This window comes from Microtus oregoni, unplaced genomic scaffold (genome assembly GCF_018167655.1).
Source record: "Microtus oregoni isolate MIOR12 unplaced genomic scaffold, Mior012 000025F_ref0000491, whole genome shotgun sequence".
Lineage (NCBI taxonomy): Eukaryota > Metazoa > Chordata > Mammalia > Rodentia > Cricetidae > Microtus > Microtus oregoni.
The window spans coordinates 26,438,169-26,460,371 of NW_024543084.1; the positions used below are offsets into that span (position 1 = coordinate 26,438,169).

The 22,203-nt window shown below is 49.7% G+C and overlaps 1 protein-coding gene across 1 annotated transcript; it reads right to left on the reverse strand.

The window, feature by feature from the left end:
• Nucleotides 1–978: 978 nt before the first annotated feature.
• Nucleotides 979–17,095, reverse strand: LOC121462890 (cytochrome P450 4F3). The gene is made up of 12 exons (XM_041674868.1): nucleotides 16,898–17,095; nucleotides 12,719–12,863; nucleotides 11,502–11,555; nucleotides 11,293–11,420; nucleotides 9,614–9,735; nucleotides 6,688–6,961; nucleotides 3,983–4,049; nucleotides 3,656–3,785; nucleotides 2,657–2,790; nucleotides 2,499–2,563; nucleotides 1,467–1,549; nucleotides 979–1,147 (listed from the first exon to the last, which is right to left on the reverse strand). Exons 1-12 carry the CDS (start codon nucleotides 17,093–17,095, stop codon nucleotides 979–981), a joined length of 1,569 nt encoding a protein of 522 aa, XP_041530802.1.
• Between the last annotated feature and the right edge of the window lie 5,108 nt (nucleotides 17,096–22,203).

Here is a 22,203-nt window from a genome sequence, read left to right on the forward strand (position 1 = left end):
TCTTGGTACTAGAAGGTACTCTGAAAGTGACCAAAGGAGAAATATAAACACTGACCCAGTCATCTACAATGGTGTCCTGCCTGCAAGATATGCTAGGACAATGGTGGCACAGAGCTTTAGGGAGTAACCACCTAACATTTGATTTGATGTAAGGCCCACACCACAAGATGTAACCCAAGTCCAACACTGCTTGAGTGAGCGAGGACCAGAGACTATATAACCCTTGGGAACCTTGGGTAAAACCAAATACTCCTGCTCTACAAAAGGAACATGGCAGTGAAGGAACTCTGCTGCTCTCATAGACCAGTGCCTTCCTCAGCTGCCTTCAGAGAAGCTTTCTCCTGAGACAGATGGGAACAAATACAGAGATTCAGAGCCAGACGGTATGCAGAGAATCAGAGACCTTGGCACTCTTAGCCCTAAGTGGGATGTCTCCACCAAATCCCTCCCCTCAGAGCTCAGGGAACCCTGAAGAAGAGGAGGCAGGAAGAATGTAAGATCCAGAAGGGATGCCGGTGGTGGCACACACCTTTTATCCTAGCTTCGGTAGGCAGAGGCAGGCTGATCTCTGAGTTCAAGGCCAGCCTGGTCTACGGAGTGAGTTCCAGCACAGGCTCCAAAGCTACACAGAGAAGCCCTGTCTTGAAAAACCAAAAAAGAAAAGGATCCAGAAGGCATGGAGGACACCAAGGAAATAAGGCCCATCATCTAGCACAGCAGCTGTACATAGGTCTGATTCTGATTATTGTGTCGGCAGAGAGGCTTATTGGGGTGCAGAAATTTTTCAGTAACAATATTGATCTTCCTGTCCCCTAAATCCGACCTGTCCCTCTACTGCTCAAACACCTTCCATGGCTGCCTGTGGCTCATGGAAGCCTCCCTGCTGATGTTTGGCCAGGCTCAGACACCGGTGACAAAGATTTTTATTGCTGGAAATGCTCGCGGGATGGGGGTAGTCCGAGGCCAGGTGTGGGGTCACTATGTGCTCAGCGGCTCCACCCGCAGCCATAGCCCGCCCTCTGCGCGCAGTATCAGCTCCGGCTTCCTGCGTGGCTCTTTGTCATCTGGCAGGATGCGGAAGCGCAGCAGGGTCAGCGCCAGGGCCACCTTCATCTCGCTCAAGGCAAAAGTCTGCCCAATGCAGTTCCTGTGGGAGGGCAGGGTGGGAACTCTGATTATGTTCTAGACCCCACCCCGAACCAACCCAGCACTAGAACCTGGCCCCGGACCAGTGCATGAGTATCCGCATGCTCGGAGCCTGATCCGGACCAGTAACCAAACGGTCTAGGGAGGGACTCTGAGCATGGAGAGGGGATCTTCACCTTCCCCTCCCTGGTTCCCCAAACCTTTGCACAATTCCTGTGCAAAGGGGCAGGAGGGAGATGCTAACGCCCCCCCACCCCCATACCACCCCAACTCCTTCTGCTTATCAGCCCCAGACCCCGCCCCCTCATTCCTGGCCTCACCTGGGCCCAGCGGAGAAGGGAATAAAAGCCAGGGATGGCCTACCCTTGGAGCTGTCTGCATCAAATCGGAAGGGGTTATAGACCTGCAGGAGATACAGGTGAGTGCCTTCTGCCACCACAACCAGGAGCAGAGAGTCCTCGCATGGAAGGTAAGAACTGATGTCTCTGCCTCCGGCTAGGAGCAGTTGGAAGCCCTGGATTCCATTTCCACACCAGCATATATTGTGGGAGTGTCTTCTTTCTATCTGTTACTTTCATTGGTTAATTAATAAAGAAAACTGCTTGGCCTGATAGGGTAGAATTTAGATAGGTGGAGTAGACCGAACAGAATGCTGGGAAGAAGGGAAGTGAGGCAGTTGCCATGCCTCTCCTCTCTGAGATGGACACAGGTTAAGATCTTTCCTGGTAAGCCACTACCTCGTGGTGCTACACAGATTACTAAATATGGGTTAATCAAGATATGAGAGTTAGCCAATAAGAGGCTAGAGCTAATGGGCCAAGCAGTGTTTAAAAGAATACAGTTTCCGTGTAATTATTTTGGGTAAAGTTAGCTGTGCGGGAGCTGGGCAGGAATGCAGCCTGCCGCTCCTTCTACAAGCATAAAACTGAATGGGTGAAAACCTGTCATCTCAGCACCCCAGAGGTGGAGGCAGGAGGATCAGTGGTTCGGTGCCAATCTTGGCTATGTAGGCTTTCCAGGTTAGCCTGTGATCCCCAAGACCCTGCTTCGTACGACCTATGGTTAGGGTTGGGGAGGTACCTGAGTACATAGAGCACTTGCCTAGAGGGCAGAAAGCCCTGGATCCCATCTCCAGCACCATATAAACCAGGCACAGTGCCGGAAACCTGTCATCCCAACACTCAAGAGGTGAAAGCAGATGGATCAGAAGTTTTACGTCATCGGCTACAGCTTGAGGTCAGGGACAGCCTGTGCTACACACACACACACACACACACACACACGCACACACACACACACGCCTTCTCCTCTAGAACCGCAGCCTACAACATAGGAGAATAAAGGGACAGAACCTCGGGGTCAGGCCACACAGTTGGATTGTGATGGGTGCCGAAAATACTTATTCTGCAGATGACACCTGCGGAGGAAGTGAAGCAGTCAAGACAAACTGAGCGCGCTGGACCCACTGTCTGCCCAGGACCCTCCCTCTCCTCCCCGATGCTATGGGCACCTTTGGGGATGACCCGACCATCTGGGAGCACAATGTCCTGAGTGCAGCAGCGGGAGATAGCAGTGACCGGGGGATGCAACCGCAGACTCTCCTTGATGCACATGGTGAGGAAGGGCAGCTGCACCAGGTCGTCCCTGAAAAGAACCCCAGCCAGCAGGTAATCAGGTCAAAGTGAGAGCCCTCAGCTCCTCTGTGACCCAGTGAAACCTTTCTCCCTATAATAAAATAATCTTGAGCGTTGTGAAAGCACAGGCCGAGTAGACAGCTCGGTGAGTAAAAGCACCTGCCAATAAGTCTGAACTCTTGAGTTCAGTCCCCAACAGCGTAATTTTTAAAAATGAACAAAAACAAAATTCCAACAGTGGAAGGCTGAGACAGGAGGATTATGAACTTCAGAGCAGCCTATGGTACTCAGTGACACTCCATCTCAAAATACATTGACTACTGATTAACAGTTGGTTAACTTACTGATTAGTTAGTTTAATTGTGTGTTTATTAGCAATTAACTTTTAATTAATCAAAAAATTTTTAAATCAAAGAATTAGGGAAGTACAAAGAAAGTTTAGTCAGGTAGCTTTAGAATCTTTTCCTGAGAGACCTCAACATCTAATAACAACAGTATAAAAAAAATCAACAAATGGGCAGAGAGATGCTCGGCAGTTAAGAGGACCCGACTTCAGTCCTCAGCACCTACATCAGACAACTCTCAATTGCTGCACCACTCCAGCTCCAGAGACTCTGACACACTCTTCTGGCTTCTGCAAGCACTGCCCTCACATGCACACACACACACACACGCACACACATATCCATGTACACACACAGCTTTCTGTCTCCCACTCCCTCATTCCTTTTCCTTCCCCTTCACCTCCATCTTTCAAAGTCCCTCTATCCTATGTAAAAGCCTCCTCTTTTCTCTTTTCCTCTCACTTCTTGTCTTTTCTCTAAAGAAAGGAGCCGAAGAGAGGGGCTCAGAGACACCCCAGGACCTGCACTTACCATTCAATCTCCTCAGGTTCACGGTCCCTCAGGAGCTCCCGCACCTCCTGCCGGCATCGCTTCTGGTATTCTGGGTGCCTTGCCAAGTTGTACAGGACCCAGGAGAGCCCGCTAGCCGTGGTATCATGGCCTGAGGGGCAGACAGGCAGCCTGGGGTCTGTGGGCTACTTCAGTATTACCACATAGGTGGCTCAGTCCCCAGGAAGTGTAATTGCCAGGAAGGACAGGGAAGGGGAAGGAATAGAGGGATCCAGGGTCTGCCTGCCATGTCACCAGGATGTCCAGACAGACCCCTTCCCTCTCTGCAGCAGTTCACAGAAGGCTCACCTCCAAACATGAAGGTGTCGGCCTCTGCTCGGATGTCCTCATCAGACAGTGCCTTTCCATGCTCATCCTGAAGACGAAGCAAGACACCAAATGGCAGCAGTTTGAAGGACTCCTGTGTCTAACCTGGGGCAGTCTCTGAAGACCCCTGGTCCATCACGATACCCAACCAACCACAACCGTCACCAGAGTCCCCACGCCAATGATGTCATCCCTGGATGCTGGCCTCTGGAGGAAACAGAAACTCATCAATGTTCTTGATCCTGCACTACAAGTGTCTGGAGAAGGGAGTGGCACCCTGGGATACAGGAGTTGAATGTGGATTGCCTTTGAAGAGAGACGCAGAGCAGCTGCCAAAGAGCATGCTCCCATGTGTGTCTAGGAAAAGGCCAGAGAGATCGCTCTGCAGAGGAAGGCTCTTGTCACAAGCCTGATGAGTTGAGGTTAATCTGAGATCCACATGCAAGGAGAAAATCTATTCCCTGAAATGGTCCTCTGGCCCCTGTGTGTACTGAGGCATAAGCACCCACACACAGAGACACACACAATAAACAAACAAACAAATAATAAATGAACAAAAAATAGCGTGATTTTAAAATGCTATTAAAATAGAAACCCAAGTGTCTTATCTCCCGGGAGATAATATTTGGCTTGCATACCTGTAGATGTCAGTAAGTAAACCCAGTTCACCTTTCAGAGCACAGTTCGCTCTCTCCCTTCCTCCTTCCTCACTCCTGCCGCCATTCCTCATCCTTCCTCTTCACAGGGAAGCAGACACAGATGTGACAGCTGTCCTGAGGAAGCCTCAACCCTTATAGCATTCAACCCATGCTGCTTGAAGATAATAGCTGTGACCGCTATTGTGGGAAGTGGCTCCAGTCGGTAAAGCACTTGCAAGGACCTGAGTTCAGAGTCCCAGCACCCACATAAAAGCCAGGCATGGTGCGCCTGGACAGGTGAGATAAGCGGGTTCCCGGAGCTCTTAACTACCCAGTGCTGCTGATCGCTGAGCTCCAGGTTCAGTGACAGATCCTGTCTCAGTGACCTGGTGCGATGGCTCAGCAGGTAAAGGCACTCACCTTCAAGTCTGAAGACATGAGTTTGACAGGAGTTTGAAGTCAAAGATGCTACTACATAGTGGAAGGAGATAACCAGCTCCCAAGTTGTTCTGTGACCTGGGAGCACACACATACCCCACACATATCAATCAATCAATCAATCAATCAATCAATCAATCAATCAATCAATCAAATGTAATAAATAAAGCAAGGTGGAGGGGCTGGAGAGATGGCTCAGTGGTTAAGAGCACTGGCTGCTCTAATAGAAGACCCTGGTTCAATTCCCAGCACCCACAAGGTGCCTCACAACTATAACTCCAGGTCCAGGAGATCTGAAGCCATTTTCTCACTCCCTTGGGCACCAGGCACATATATGCAGACAGAACATTCATACATGTAAAATATAATAAATAAACCTAAAACCATTTTTAAAATACAGCAAGATGGAGAGCAATCTAGGAAGACACTCAATGCCAACCTCTGTTCTTTGCAAAAGCATACACACATGAGCACAGACCTACACAATACGGGAACATATGCACAAAGTTTTCTTTTAATGCTACATATACAGGTAAAAGTATTTTGTAGGCCCATGAAGGAGACCCTGGGAATGGGGAGCTTTGCCGTCTGTCATCCTAGCTGCTGTTGTTGCCGAACGGACTGTTCTGCTCCTGGGCACAAGGCTGCTGAGCACAGTCATAAGAAGATGTGCCTACTGCTCAATGACACTAACTTCTCCTCTAAAACTCAAAGGTTCCCAGAGCTTCAGCTATAGAAGTCCCTGTGTTGTCATCTCTAAAGCCACTGATGTATGGCGTGTTCCCCCATCCTCAAACTGCCCACTGCCCTCTACGTTAAGATTCATCTCTTTTCTTTCCCTCAATTCTTTGTAAGACCTGGTCTCATGTAACCCAGACTGACATTAGACTCACTCTGTAGGCAAGGATAGTCTTGAACCTCTGACTGGCCTGCCTCCAACACATGAATGCTGGGATGACAGGGAGGGACCACCATGTCCTGTTTACAAAGTGCTGGGATGGAACCCAGGGCCTTGTGCATGCTAGTCAAGTACTATATCAACTGAGCCCTGTCCCTAGCCCCAAAGGAGAGGAGAAATCAGCTCTCACTGTCCACTGGTCTGTGCAAGACTCTGCCCCTGGCTATGTTAGCAAGTGCTACACACCCACCGTGGCTGGGTCTCTCCTGAAGGGTTCTAACCCTTTCTACTTTGACATGACAATATCAATGGTATATTACCTTGGGTTTTATTCCTTTCTCACACATGCCCATGTGAGTCTAGGGGTCTGGGGTGTTGGGTCTGAGTGTGGCAAATGGGGATGAGGAGAGTTGGCATGGCTGGTATTCAGGGTCTCCTTCCCACCCTTTGTACATGTTATGTGCAAAGACCCATAGTTGGGAAGTCAAGAACAGCCTTCCTGTGCCCAGAGCCCCTCTCTAGTCTGAGGTGACTCAATGGATGTAGATACCCAAGCAGGGTTCCAGACACTTTAGTTCGCCTGGTGGTGAAGGGCTCAGGGCCAGGTTCCAGTGGTGAGTGGAGGCTGCATAGGGTTCAGGACATAGTAAGGACAGAGCATGCTCAGCTTTGTTATCCCAGCCCCAGACAACTGCTTCCCTTAAGGAACCCACCTTACTCAACAACAGCACATCAATGAAGTCCAAAGTCTTGGCCTTGGCCTTGGCCTTGAGGACAGCATCATCTTCACTCTGATCAGGAAGGGTGCGACGCCTCTCCTGGATGACAGCGTCGGTAAAGTCGTGCACCATATGGCAGGCCTTCCGGAAGCGCATCCCGTCCCGGGTGAGGTGATAGAGCAGGTCCACATGCAGATGCAGCTTCTGGTGCCTTCTGGCCACTAAGGCACTAAGTTCCAAGATGGCAGCAATGTACTCACTAGGCTTCCTGGAGGGTGTCGGCATAGAGGAGGTGAAGCTTTAACATACATGAACACTGAGAAACATGTCAGCAGCCAGGAGCTGCTGCCCATGGGGATGGAGAAGCTAGAAGCCTGTGTTTACTCTTGATGCCACCTTGGACTTTACCCAGGAGCCATGGTAACTAGATCAGAACAATACAGTGGTACTCAGGTCTCTGGTGATAGTATCAGACCTATTAGTGCCTCCCAGTAGATGGAGGAAAGGAGGGTCAGGAGACCCTTACCTCCAACTCCAACTATTTCTCTCTGCCCCCTACCACCTGCCGCAAGTTATCTAGAAAGTGGGACTCCATGTACATCCGTGAGGTCACCATCCACGATGAGGAAGGTCTTGGTGACGGTGTAGCTCCTAGAAGTAACCCTTCTACTGTGCGTTGTATGTCCAGCAAGCCTTGTGACAGGCGTTCCTAGGAGGAACTGCACTTGATCTTGAGCCTCTGCAAGGCTGCTTCGCTGATTAGAACTTCAGGAACTGTGGAGACCTGGAATGCTTCAGGTGCAGAATCTAACTACAGCCTGGACTGTCTTTAGCCCCCCTAACAGTCACCATTTTTTGCCTGTCTCTGTGACTTGTGACTAACAAGTGAAACTTTTTCAAATGCAGTAACTTAACAAAACCATAGTTCCCAGCAACCAACAAAGGCTAAGTGTGTTGTCAGATGACTCCCGAGCCCACAGTGGACATCCCCAATCTGCATTAACCTACCGACCTGATGTTTCCTTCCATGCATTTTTTTTTTTTTAGAAAATAGCCATAAATGTTTATTAAAAAGGGGGGGGGGAGAGAGAGAGAGAGAGAGAGAGAGAGAGAAGAAGGGAGAAAGAGGAGGAGAGAGGCAGAGTCCCGTGTGTACACTGCGGGGGAGGAAACAGAAAACCCTTCCATGCATTTTTAAAGTGCCTTGATTTATGACTTTAAATATCTTTAAATTTATTTATTTTATTTTATGTGTGAGTGCTTTGCCTGCATGTATACATGTGCACCGTGTGCATGCCTAGTGTCCACAGAGGTCAAAGCAGGATCCCCTAGCACTGGAGCTACAGATGGCTGTGAGCTACTCTGGCGGGGATGGAACTGAACCTGGGCCCTACACATGACCAACAAGTGCTCTTAACCCTGAACCAACTCTCCACACTCCCCCAATCTATGACTTCCTTCTGTTATCTTCTAACTCTGACCATGCTGAAACATAGAGTTTGGAGAAACCTGAGTCAACTTCAGGGCCACTGTAACTCATATTTGGCTCCAGAATAAGCAGCTTTTTCTCCCCTTTGGGTGAGAGCTGTGTCTTTGCCTCAGTACTCATTGGTCTTACAGAGGTGGACTTTGGTCTATCCTGAGTGCCCACCTTAGGGGAAGAAGTGTTTGGTTGACTGTTCCAGGGGAAAAGTCAGTTAATCCACCACAGGAAAGAGCCCTGAGACTCTTGTCCATCTCCTGTCCTTTATTGAGTCTGTGTGAGCTGCCTTTATGTCCCAGAGTACAGTGTGGATACTTGACTCCTCCCCTTCCTTCTCCGCCCAGGCTCCTCCCCTTCCTCCTCCACCACCCAGGTCCCTCCCCTTCCTCTTCCCCACTTGTCTTCTTTCCACCCCCATGTCTATAATTACTAATTGGTATCACTGGTGACTCAGTGAGTTTGATTAGAGTTATTTGCAGGAGTGTGCACCACTTACCAGTGGTTACACCACTGAAGAAAGTATCTCTCTGTTTCCATTAACTGCCTTATTATACTATACTCTCCTCTGAGTTGAAACATTCCCTGCTGGAGCAAGATTCTTTAAGACTCAGGAAGTAAACACCTAGTCTCAGGTAATTCCTGAAACTCACCAGGTTCACAAGGCCCATCCTTCTCCAACATTACATTAGTAAGGACTGCTGGAGAGAGGAGACCTTCTGACCTGTAGGGCTGCAGAGAGCTCTGAGCTTCCAGCTTTGTGAGCTGTCAGCCCTACTGGTGTGTGTGCTTTGGTAATGCAGCTGTCTGTGAGTCATTTCTGTTTCTGTAAGTGACCCCTATGGAACTCATTGGTTCACCAAGTTGGACTTTTGAGGTATCCTTTGATCTGTCACAGGTTCCCTACCTGGGATGAGTAGATAATTTGTTTACATCTCCTCAAGAATCATGTCACACAGCAAGCCTTCAATACCCCAGGAACTGTAACCCCAGGTGGGGACCGATGAGCCCCTCCACCATCTCTCTCTTTACTTTGAAAAGCCTCCTCTTTCTTCTCCATGCTCCGACTTTGAGCTACTGCCTCATCACAGGAGCCAACTGACTGAAGCCTCTGAAACCCTGGCCGCAAACAATCCTTCTTCTCTTGATGGAAATTGTCCCAGATATTTTGTTACAGTGGGAGCAATCTGACTACTGCAAACTTAAACACCCTCAATGGTTTTCTTGAAATATCATAATGAAGTTCACATCACTTGGTCAACTTTTCCGGGTCCTTAGAACTGGGCCACCACCTCCCCAGACACCCTCATCTCCAAGATGCGTCCTCACTGCTGGGTGCAGGCCCTGCATCCCCATACCATGCATTGCTCACTCTTTCCCTTCCAGTCCTCCCTCCCTTGTGTCTATGGGTCACGGCCCCAAGCCAGGCCAGGGACTCACTCCTGGCAATTGCTGTTGAAGCTGAAGACACACTTCTGCAGACTGTCCAGGGTCATGAGGCTGATATGTTCAAACATGTCCAGACGGGCACTTCCCTTGGAGGCTAGGCACTGCCACTTGGCCTGGTCAGAGAAGGCAACAGAAATGGGCTGGACCTTGGGACTTTGAACCTCTTCCCAACCCAGCCAACAAAAAGGAACCTCTTGAAACAGCATCTGATTTAATCTGATTTGCTGTGTGCCAAAACAAGACGGAACTCATACTCCACCATGTCTAGCTCACTTCTTTGCCTGGGTGGACTTGAACAAGCTCCCGGATAGGTCAGACCTCCAGGGTCACCCTTATTGGGCAGCAGCACTGTCTACTTTACAAGGTTGTGAAAGTAAAAACAGACAGCGGCTATTACAGAATTGGCATGTGTGACCTTGTTTGGCACGCGAGGTGTTCAGCCAGTGTTAGCTTTCTGGATCCTCAGTGTTATAGATTTATTTAAAACATATCTCTGGGTTCTGATGAGGTGGCTCAGTCAGAAAGGTGCTTGCCATCCTAGCATGAGGTTCTGAGCTCAATTCTCAGAACCCATGTGAAAAAAACAGTGGTCATGGTGGTATGTATCTGTAATCCTATTCCCAGAGAGGTGGAGACTGGAGGGTTCCTAGGGCTCAATGGCTAGCCAGTTTAGCCTAATTGGTGAATTCCAGGCAACAAGAGACCCTATGTCAAAAAAGCAAGATGGATGGCAACTAAGGAATGATACCCAAAGTCGATCTCTGATCGCCACTGCATGCATGCACACAGGTATACATGTGCACACACACAGGTGTACATGCAAACAGAGGTGTATACACACAGGTGTATGCTCACACAAACAGGTGTACATGCATACACACAGATGTATGTGCATACACATAGTATACATGCACACACACAAGAGTACACGCACACACAGGTGTACATGCATATATACACAAATGCATGCATATGCACATAGGTATACATGCACACACAGATGCACATGCACACAGGTGTACATGCAAACACAGGTGTATACACACAGGTATATGCTCACACAAACAGGTATACATGCATACACACAGATGTACGTGCATACACATAGTATACATGTACACACACAAGAGTACACGCACACACAGGTATACATGCACACACAGGTGTACACGCACATGCACACAGGTGTACATGCATATACACACAAATGCATGCATATGCACACAGGTATACACGCACACACAGGTATACATGCACACAGGTGTACATGCATATACACACAAATGCATGCATATGCACACAGGTATACATGCACACACAGATGCACATGCACACAGGTGTACATGCATGTACACACAGGTAAACTAAACTTGATGGTCCATCTTAAAAGTGGGTGGCCCCAGCTGGGCTCCTTGGCTGTACAAAAGGAGAAAGTGATCTGAGCGCCCACTTTCATCCCTCTCTGCTTCCTGACTACGCAATGGGACCAGTTGCCTCACGCTTCTGCCACCGTGACTCCGCAAACTGTGGAGTGTGAGGCAAAGAGATCTCCTCCCTTAAGTCGGGTCTTTTATCACAGCCTCCATCTGAGGCAAGGACCGGAGACCAGGTCTGTCTATAGCTCTTCCTCCCTGGGGGTTCAGCTACGGGCCTGGGCTCCAGGAACTCACGTGCATGATGTTGGTGCTGTCCTTGAAAATCTTTACGTAGGGTTTCAGGATGTTGAAATGGAAGGCAGGTGTCAGCATGCGACGGTGGCGGCTCCACTTGTCACCAGTGCTCATCAAGAGACCATCTCCTAATGGAGCAGAGTGGCAGTGGGCAAGGACAGCACTTTCCCCCGGCCCCCAGGGGTGTTCCCAGCTCCTCATGTACTCACCCAGCCAGGGCTTCAGGAAGCTGTAGAAGACGGCGTCCTTGGGAGCAACTGAAGCTGATGGGAACAGGCACCAACCATCAGGAGCCATGGCAGGAGGGAGGGCAGGGAAGGGATGGGGCCCTTAGCCTGGGAGCCGCACCCTCCCCTCCAAGTGCACATGGTAGGATTGGGGCAGGGAGGGAGGGAGAGAAGAGAGGCCAGATGTGCAGCCGCAGCAGACAGAGGGGACTCAGCCTGCTGTGACACACAGACTGTAGCACGCCTGCTAAACACAGCATCCCATTCTGCAGACCTTTGCAGAGACCCAGTGCTCCTGTCCGCTCCAGCACGTGCTGCTATCTCCCGACACAGCCACGTGACAGAGACACACATAGGCTAACATGACTGACACACACATGACCTGCTCTAACTGTGACAAGCACACCTCAGCACTCCCCATTTCTGGGCCAGGCATGGGGGAGCATGCCTTCAACCCCAGGGTTATGGAGAGAAAAGCTGGTGGATCTCTGTGAGCTCCAGGCTAGCCTGGTCTGCATAAGTTCCAAGCTAGTCAGAGCTACATAATGAAAATAAAATAAATAAAATATAGTGTTTAGGAAAATATAGTTCTAGAGGGTAAAAGTTCATTTTGGGAGCAGTGAGATGCTCAGCAAGTAAAGGTGCCTGCCACCAAGCCTGATGACCTGAGTTCAATTCCTGAGAGCCACATAGTGGAAGAAGAGAAATGACTCCCACAGGTGTCCCCTGACTGCCACACTTGCTCTGTGGTACACACACATATGCACACACTAAATACAAGCAAAAATAATAAAATTAACTTCTCTGATGTGACCTAAACAGGCCTCAGTATTACTCAGATTTTTCTCAAAATGTCTCAGTCATGGCCCCGAAAACTCCTGGTCCCAGACTTCAGACACTCCAGGAAAAAAAAAAAAGACTGTTGCTACCAGCACCTTAGACAAGTGCCAGTGAGAAGCCAACATGTCCCAATTGTCTGTGACCCCAGAGAAACTATTGTCATATAAACCCAGGTGAGAACCAGGCGCAGCCCGATAACAACACACACTAGAAAGATGGAGGCCATCGAAATGCCCACAGGTGAGTCGGGTGGGTTTGAAGGAAGCTGCAGCAGAGACATTCCTACTGCAGTCCTTCCTGGCTGCACTGAGGTCACCTGAGACTCACGGGTGTGCAAGCTGGGACCAGCATGATTCTACCTGAAGCCAAGAGCACAGGCTTGATGAAGGCAGGGTGGAATATGCGGACGACAGGTTGCCACGGCCCCACCCACCAGCAGCATACATCCTTGAAGGTTCGCACCAGGCTCTGGATGTACAGGAGCCCTTCTTCCGAGGCCTTGATCTGTAGAAGAAAAGGACTCGCCCAGTGTTTGCTTCTCTGGGTTGCCAGAGAGAACACATAGGGTGGGGAGGCACTGGGAGTCCCAGGGATTCCATCCAGGACTTTATTCACACGGCTGAGCCCTGCCCAGGTGCCCCCAGCCCCATCCTCAGTCCTGGGAGAGAAGACATATCCTCACTTCAGATCCTAAACACTGTATTTTATCTATGTATACATGTTTGTGTGTGTGCACATGTGCACATGATCATGTGCGTGAGAGTATGGAGGCCAGAGGTCAACCTCAGGTACCACACAATTTGAAATTTTTTTACAAATATTTTTTATCACATTCTGTTCGTTGGTGGGGTCATGATGTAGGAGGGTCTTCTATTTATCTGTTGCTTTAATTGGTTAATTAATAAAGAAAACTGCTTGACCTGATAGGTAAGAACATAGGTATGTGGGGAAGACAGAAAAGAATTCTGGGAGGAAGAAAGTAGAGTCGGGAAGACCCCATGAAGCTCCAGCCCGAGATGGACGTAGGTTAGAACCTCCCCAATAAGCCACGACATCGTGGTAAGCACAGATTAATAGAAATGGGTTAATCAAGATGTGAGAGCTAGCCAATAAGAGGCTAGAACTAATGGGCAAGGCAGTGTTTAAATGAATACAGTTTCTGTGTTATTTCCCGGGCTAAGCTAGCCGTGTGGAAGCTGGACGGGATGAAAAGCAGGCCTGGTTGCCTCATCACTATAGGGTCATGTGCTATGGTATATATTGTGGAGGTCAGAAGACAACTTGCAGGAGTTGGTTCTCTCCTTCCACCATGTGGGGTCCCAGGAATTGAACTCAAATCACCAGGCTTGGCAGCCAGCACCTTTACCTGATGAGTCATCTTACCAGCCCAACTTTGTTTTCTTGAGACAGAATCTCTCACTGACCTGAGGCTCACTGGTGAGACAAAGAGCTCTGGGGACCCAGCTGCTGCACCTCCCCAGTACTGGGGTTGCTGGAGGCCATCAGAGTATACAGTAGGTGACAACTAGTGTTCAACAGGCTGACCTACCGGATGAGTGACTCTCTGATGGGGAGCCCCACTTGGAAAAGCCATGGGGTCGCTGGCTGTAGACTGCACACCACCCCAGAAAGTTTCTGAAAAATAAAGCTCACTGGAGCTCTCTATGCAGCTCACAGGCAACTCCATAGTCAGAATATCTTTCTGTGTGCAGTTTGTCTGGTAAGTCTCTCTTCAGCAAATGTTTACCCCTTTTTAAATTGTTGGGTTAAGATCCCCAAGAATTTCCTTAACTTCTATTCCTCCTGAGGTGCTTTTGCCCCCTTTCCTTTCTGGAGAAAATGTTTCAGTTAGGAAGAAATGTTGCAATTTGGAGGAAAATTCCATAGAACAGGTAGCCTCTACTCCAACTACAAGCTCAGTGTTTTTTTCCCATTTAAAGATTCATGAGTTGGCTGGAGAGAAGGCTCAGAGGATAAGATCACTGACTGTTCTTCCAAAGGTCCTGAGTTCAATTCCCAGCAACCACATGGTGGCTCACAACCATCTGTAATGAGGTCTGGCGCCCTCTTCTGGTCTGCAGGTGTACATGCAGGCAGATTACTGTATAGATAATAAATAATAAAGAAAACATTAAAAAGAAGACTCATGAGCACAGCCATTACCTCACGGGCACAGCCATTACCTCCTGAGCACAGCCATTACCTCACGGGCACGGTCATTACCTCACGGGCACAGCTATTACCTCACGGGCACAGCCATTACCTCACGAGCACAGCTATTACCTCAAGGGCACAGCCATTACGTCACGGGCACGGCCATTACCTCACGAGCACGGCCATTACCTCACGGGCACAGCTATTACCTCACGGGCACAGCTATTACCTCACGGGCACAGCCATTACCTCACGAGCACAGCTATTACCTCACGAGCACAGCTATTACCTCACGGGCACAGCCATTACCTCTAAGTGCAGCCATTATTGTCTGAATTCTCATCAGACTCCTCCAGAACCCCTAGGACTCTGTGTTAGTTGTGTCTATGAACCTGTGAGTGAAAGAGGAAGACTCGCTCTACTCCAGGCTTCAGAGCATCCGGTCCATGACTGCCTAACCCACCAACTTGATGTTTCACATCGCAGCAATAGCAGCTATGGTAGGGGACTTCTTTACCTCACATGGACGAACCAAAGAGAGATAAGAAAGGACAGAGGACAACACACCCCAAGAGCCCATCCCTGGTTGTCTATGTCTTCCAACTCTACCCTGCCTCCTGGAGTTTCCAGAAACTTCAAACCAATGTCACCGGATGGGCTCTGGGCGTTCAACATGGGCAGGGTTGGTATACGTAGCATGACAGTTTCCTCTAAACTATGCCTAAAATATGACAGTTTCCTCTAAATTGAAACATTCCCTCTGGGAAGCTGGGGAGGGGCTCATGAGACCACAAGGTAGACAGGCATCAAGAGTCTGGACGGTGGAAATGCACAAGCTGTCAAAGCTTGTCCTGGCTAAGCAGCAGTTAGTTCATGCTTCCCCCAAGTCTCTTGCCAGCACCATGTCCACCCTGGCTTTGGAAGGTGGATTTTCTCATGCAGTCCCAGCATCGGAGGCAACCACAAGAAGAAACTGACATGGGGAGACAGTGCGGTCTCAGGACTTGTCCCCAAGGTATCACATATCCCCCCATAGTCTAGGGGGCCCATTTTTATATGGCACTTTTTCATCTGTGCCTAACAGGATGTCGTTTCCAATGTTTCCTGGTAGTCATGGCAACCTCAGCAGAACACTAGAGTAGTAGCCTTGGTAATGGTGATAGAATTTTTAGAGTCCAGAGAGGGGGTCAGGAGACCCTCTTCCGGAACTCCAGCTAGGACTCTCCCCCAGCAGTAGGTGATATCTTGGGATATGCTGGAGTCTGGAGAGATGGTATCTTCGGATATGCTAGAGTATACAGGAAAAGGAGGATTTTGAAGTCGGGACTCTGTGGTCCAGCTTCCATGAAGCTGTCACTCAGGATGGGGGGGAGGACCTTATAAGTTGTTTGGGGATCAGCCATGATCCTATAAGTAAGCCTTCCCCTATTCTCTGTCAAAACACCTAACAAACCCATTGTTCTCACCAAGCTGGACGCTAGCGGACTTGCCACTTGGATGCCCTGTTGGGGTGAATACACACTTGTCCACATCCACCCAGGAAAAGCCAGTGTGGCACCCATGTAGCCCATGGATCCTCCACTAGGAAGGACTGCATTGGGGAAGTTGTAACCTTGGCAGACCCCAGAGAGTCGAGGTGACCCCTAGGTCTCCACCAGGGTAGCAGCTCTCACCCGTCATCTCCTGATACCCGGGTCTGGCAGAGTAGCCTGTGGTCTAGCTGAACTTCTGCACCCCTGGCACCATGCCATTTACAAGGAAAGCAAATGTCACCAAATCACACAGAGGGAAAAGCAGATCTAAGTCAACACTGAAGGTGTGGTGTGGAGGATGGGTTCTGGGAAGGAGTCTGAAAGGGGAAGCCAGTGACAAGCTCATATCTAGATTGAGCAACAGGGCTCATTGGTACATCTCAGTAGAGAAGCCAGACATAAGAGAAAGACACTGAAGGGGGCAGGAAATCAGACCTCAGAGCTCTCCCAGCACCCCCTCCCCCGCAAGTCCTGGGTGTGCCTGCGTGGGATTGCAGTTCATTTTTGTGACCAGTGGGAAGCCAGAGATGTGCTGAAAAGATATGACAGAGGCAGGGGACTGGTCCTGATCTCCCCTCGGGAGGCTTTAAGCCCAGCACAGAGAACCTGAGAACACCAGGGTCCTCAGTCTGTGGAGGGCATGCTGGGAGCCCTGCAGCGTGGCCATCCATGGGGAAGACAACTAGAGATGGATGCAGGATGGAAAAGGCTCAGAACCTTTTCCTTGGAATGATGTCATTCTGCTGTCCTAGATCCCAACTCTTCTCTGCTCACAGCTCCCTGAGCCCATTCCAACCTCCTCACAAGTCCTTCTACCCTGAAAGCCCAGGCCCACCTCACTGCTGCACTCACCAGGCCCAGGTGACCTAAGAGCCAGTTTCGTTTGGGAGGCTGAGGGAAACAGCGAAGGCGTTGAGAGGTTTCATAGGCAGTGTAACCCTGGACCAGGATGTAAGCCAGGAGGCAAGAGGCCCCAGCCAGGGGTAGGAACAGCCACAGGGAGGCTACTGCAGGCCCCAGGCCCTGCCAGGACAGGTTCAGCTGTGGCATCCTGCAGGGCAAATGAACACAAGGTGAGATCCTGAGGCACGGGAAAGGGTTGGAGATAAGGCCTAGGGAGGTAGGGAGACCCAGGGCAGTGCAGGGGAAAGGCAAGGAGAAGAGGGAGAAGAGAAGGAGAAGGAGATGGAGAAGGAAGAAATGAAGGAAGAGAAGAGTATGCAGGAGGAAGATATTTATTTGAGTCCTAGTCATACACGGGTGGCCAGAAATCAACACCTGATGCTGACTCCTGTGCTGACCCAGCCTAGGACAGCCAGCCCCTTCCACCCCAGGCCAGGGCCCCTCAGTCCACCCATCCTAGCCTGGTACCTTCTCTGAGGAGCACTGTGTTCCCCAGGTCCTTCTCTCACTGTCTCTGGCTCCTGACCAGGACTGGCTAGAGGAGTCTGGGCTGAGCCAGGTAGCTACCACATGGGGGCGGAGCCAGCCTGGAGCAGAGGGGGAACCAATCAGTACCCCACACTCAGGGTCACACAGATAAGTCCTGGGTCCCCAGGATTTCATACCTCTCACGTGGGAGCTTTAGAGGAAGCAGTGGGCAGATGGGTGGAGATGGAGCCCCAAGGAGAGGGTGAGGACACAGGCTGGCCAACAATATGGGACTCTGCTCCGTGTAAGAGTGTGAGGAAAGTCCTCCCACTGTGCCGTGGGCCCTCATTTTGTCTCCTGTGCCCTGGCTAGTCTACACGAACTCTCTGCCTTCTTCAGGTGCCCAGCATCCTCACAAGGCCTGTTTCCCTCCACACTCTGAGCAGTCTGGACTAAGTCCTGAGAGTCAACAAAAAAAGCAAGCTGAAGCTCAGAGAGGGCAAGTGTCTAACCCAAGTTGCACAGCTCAGAAAATAAAATCTCAGGCTTGTCAGAACCTAAAGCTCATAACTTTCCCCCTCCAGTGCTGTTTCACCCCACTGAGAACAGTGTCCTGTCAATGGAGGGACATTTATAGTGCTGGCCCTGCTGAGAAAGAAGGTAAGGGAGATATCTCCGTCTGCACCCCAGTGCCACCTCCATCCCAGTCAGCCAGATGGCGGGTGGTTGTGGCCAGCAACAGAGTCACAGTGCCATGTGCCCGTCATCCAAGCAGGTAGCTCAAGGTCAACGTGGGCCACAGTGAAAACCTGTACTGTAATCTTAGCTTTCCTACGGCCTCCTTGGGCACTCACGCTCACAAGCACAGGCCTACAACAGAGACGCAAACACACAATTTAAGATAAAGTCTTGCCTAGCATGGTGATTCCATTGCTGTGAAGAAACACCACGACCGAGACAGCTCGTTTAAAAGAAAAAATTTAAATGGGGCTTGCTGACAGTTTCAGAGGTTAGTCCATGATCATCACGGTGGAGAGCATGACAGCAGACATGGCTCTGAGAGCTTCAAATCCTACAGGGAGCAGGGAGAGAAAGAGACGGGGAGAGAGAGAGAGAGAGAGAGAGAGAGAGAGAGAGAGAGAAAGAGAGAGAAAGAGAGAGAGACAGAGAGGGAGGAAGGGAGATACTGGGTCTGGATTTTGAAACCTGGACGTATTTCCTCCAACATGGCCACAACTCCAAACCATTATAATCCTTTTAAATAGTGACACTTCCTGGTGACTAAGCATTCAAATATATGCACCTATGGGGGCAATTCTTATTTAAACCACCACAGCTCATGAATTTAATCCCAACACTCTGGAGGCAGAGGCAGACAGATCTTATGAGTTCAGTGCTAGCCTGATTTACATAGTGAGCTACCTAGAGAGACTCTGTAAACAAAAATAAATAAATAAAATATATTAAAAGCAACAACAAGAAGAAATACAATCAAATAAATAAATAAATAAGTCTGCTTGGGGAGACAGATCAGTCAGGAATTCAGCTGCCTGGCGGTTGTAAGGAGTTGAGATCCCCAGAACCCACACAGAAAGCCACAGCACAGCGCACATCTGTAAGCCCAGTCACGGCTTTTTATAAGGTTTTGTTTGTAGTTACTGTGTCCACGAATGTCTGTGACTGGGTTTGTACGTGAGTGCAGGAGTCCAGAGGTCAGAGCCCCACAGCTGGAGTTGTGAGCTGCCCGAGCTGCAGGCAGTTGTGAGCTTGCTTACGCGGGTCCTCTGCAAAGGCTGTCAGCGCTCTTCACCCCTGAGCCGTCTCTCCAGCCCAGGAGGCGACTTTTCAACAGAGACAAAGGAAGTCTCCCAGGACAGGTGTGAGGTGGGGCAGCAGCACAAGCGTGTCCTTGTGTCTTTGACAGGTGCTGAGGTCACCAATGTGCAAGATCATGAAGGTTTCAGGAACCAGGACTGGAAGCCAGGCCTGGCTCCACATGGAAGCCTTGAACTACTGTGACTCTGACTCAGGGCCCCTTCAGGCAGCATCCATCAACCGCAGCTGCAGATCCCAGGGCCCAGTTGCCAAAGGGACCAGTGATTCAGGGCCTCTTCAGGCAGCCTCCATGAACCGCAGCTGCAGATTCCAGGCCACAGTGGCCTAAGGGACCAGTGACTCAGGGCCCCTTCCAGCAGCTCCATCAACCGCAGACAGATGGAGGGAGAGATGGCTCGGTGGGTAAGAGTGCTTACTCAGCGAGCATGAGGCACTACCTGAGTTTGAGTCCCCAGCACCTCTGGAAAAAGCTGGACATGGGCCAGGGAGATGGCTGAATACAGAAAGTCACTTGCCCCACACCCGATGGCCTGCTTCAAGCCTGTGACCTAGGGGGGTGAGAATCAACTCCAAGTTGTCTTCTGACCTCCACATGTTCACACCACAAATAAATGAGTAAATAAATAGAATTTTAATTAAAAAACAAGTCCAGACATGGCTGCATGTGCCTGTAGCCCTAACACTGAGGCATAAAGGCAGATGAACCCTTGAGGCCAGCGTAGCCTGTCTGAAGAATTCCAGGCCAGTGAGAGATCCTGACAGGTGATGCCTGAGGTGTCCCCTAACTTCCATACACAGGCAAGGACATGTGCATATGCACCTATATACCCATACAAATGCACACACACGTGCATGCACACACACAATCTTGCTACCTCAGACTCCTGAGTGCCGATTATAGTCATGCGTCCCACCATGCCTGGATCCTGAGGTCTTTTTAGACTCTCAAAGATGCTACCTGCTGACTAGAACCCCACCTCTCTTCCTTAGCGGTCAGAAGGAGATAACTTCCAAACTCACTGGAACTGAGTCCAAGCTGACTGTGCAAACTCAAACAAGTAGCTTGCCTCCCATGAGCCTCTGTCTTCCTTAAGATGGAGAGGTGAGGTTACACCCACTTTAGTGGGCCACTGAGCATCTACAGTATCCCTGGCCTGCGGCTTGGACTCAGGACACATAAGACATACAAGGTCCCCATCATCATGATGTGCATGTCTGATGAGGGATACCAACAGGAAAGAGGACAAAGTCAGATGGAGGCTTGGGAAGGATTAGCAGAGACCAGGAGAATGAAGGACTGTTCGGGGTGCAATGACCAGAAGGACATCCACAAGAGGTGACCCCAGAGCAGAGCCGGAGTGGTATGGAGGAGTGCGGGGCAGCAGGTGGACCACCTGAAACACACCGACCCACCTTCTGCACACTTCCCCTCAGAGCGGAGATAAGTGGCATGCAGCAACTTCCCCTCCGGTGGTGGGGGAAGGGGAAGGAGCCACACAGAAACCACACTGCATTGCTGCACGGCCCCAGGTTAAGGCCCGAAAGGCTGCATTCCCACCCTGCAGTAAAGTCCAAGGCCCAGCAGCCCACAGGACAGTTGAGGGCCAGACCCATACAGAAAGCCCCAGCATCTTGGCATAAATGCCAAGCACTCAAAGGAGCCACCCCGCTGGGCTCTTTGATCCTTTTTTCACAGAAATTATAAAGCCAGTGTTTAGGGCTGACAGGATGGCCCAGTGGTACAGGCACTTGCCACCTAACCTGACAACCTGGGATCAACTGCCACAGTTGCCCTCTGACCTCCACATGTGCGGTACGGCATGTGTGCTCTCTCACACACACATACATATAATTGTTTTTTTTCCAGCACTCTGTGGCTTCTCTGCATCCATGCAGTATTGTCCCCTATCCATAACATGACCTAGGCCTCCATTTGTGTGTGCTTCCATTCACTTCCCTCAAAAAGCATGAGCTTTTACCCTCATCTAAGAAACTGTTGGCAGTTAGTAGCTTCAGTGTGTGTGTGTGGGACACTTCCTGTAGAAGTGGGCTGCATGCCTGTGTTCCTGTAAGCAACTCTAAATGACTCACTGATTTTTCAAAAGTCAAAAAGGGATGTGACAGTAGAAAGTGGTGCTGGCTGAAAGAGGAAGGAAGGAAGGAGATCTTTGGAGATGGGAGGGTACAAGAGAGGGTGACAGGCCAGCGAGATTGCTCAGCTGATAAGTTTGCTTACCACAAAGCTTGACAGCCTGAGTTTGAACCCTGAAGCTCACATGATAGAAGCGAAGGTCAAGGATGTAAATATAATCAAACACATTACATATATGTACAAGAGTGTCTTAACGAAACACGTTATTTTTAAAATTGTTTTTATTGAGCAATACATTTATTCCAATTCCCCTTCCTTTCCTCCCTTCTCCCTGTCAACCCTCCTCAATGCTCTCCATGCTCCCAATTTACTCAGATTTTGTCTTTTTCTGCTTTCTAGGCAGATCCATGTGTGTCTTTCTTAGGGTCCTCTTTGTTGTCTAGGTTCTGTGGGGTTGTGGACTGTAGGCTGATTATCCTTTGCTTTATGTCCAAAATCCACTGATGAGTGAGTACATATTATATTTTTCTTTCTGAGTCTGGGTTACCTCATTCAATATGGTTTTTTTTCCCCTAGTTCCATCCGTTTGCCTGCAAATTTCAAGACATCATTATTTTTTACTGCGGAGTAGTACTCCATTGTGTAAATGTACCACATTTTCCTTATCCATTCTTCGGTTGAGTGGCATCTAGGCTGTTTCCGGGTTCTGGCTATGACAAATAATTCAGCAAATGTTCTTGTGGTACGATTGAGCATCCTTTGGTTATATGTCCATTAGTGGTATTGCTGAATCTTGAGGCAGATTGATTCCTAATATTCTGAGAAATCACCATTCTGATTTCCAAAGCAACTGTGCAAG

Bases quoted from the DNA above. Each gene is read 5' to 3' on its own strand.
- LOC121462890 (XM_041674868.1), bottom strand. From the start codon at position 17,095: ATGCCACAGCTGAACCTGTCCTGGCAGGGCCTGGGGCCTGCAGTAGCC. The intron at 3,786-3,982 runs GTGAGCCTTCTG...TCTGCCCCTCAG, and splicing joins CGACACCTTCATGTTTGGAG to GCCATGATACCACGGCTAGC. The intron at 2,791-3,655 runs GTAAGTGCAGGT...GGTTCTTTTCAG, and splicing joins GAACCTGAGGAGATTGAATG to GGACGACCTGGTGCAGCTGC.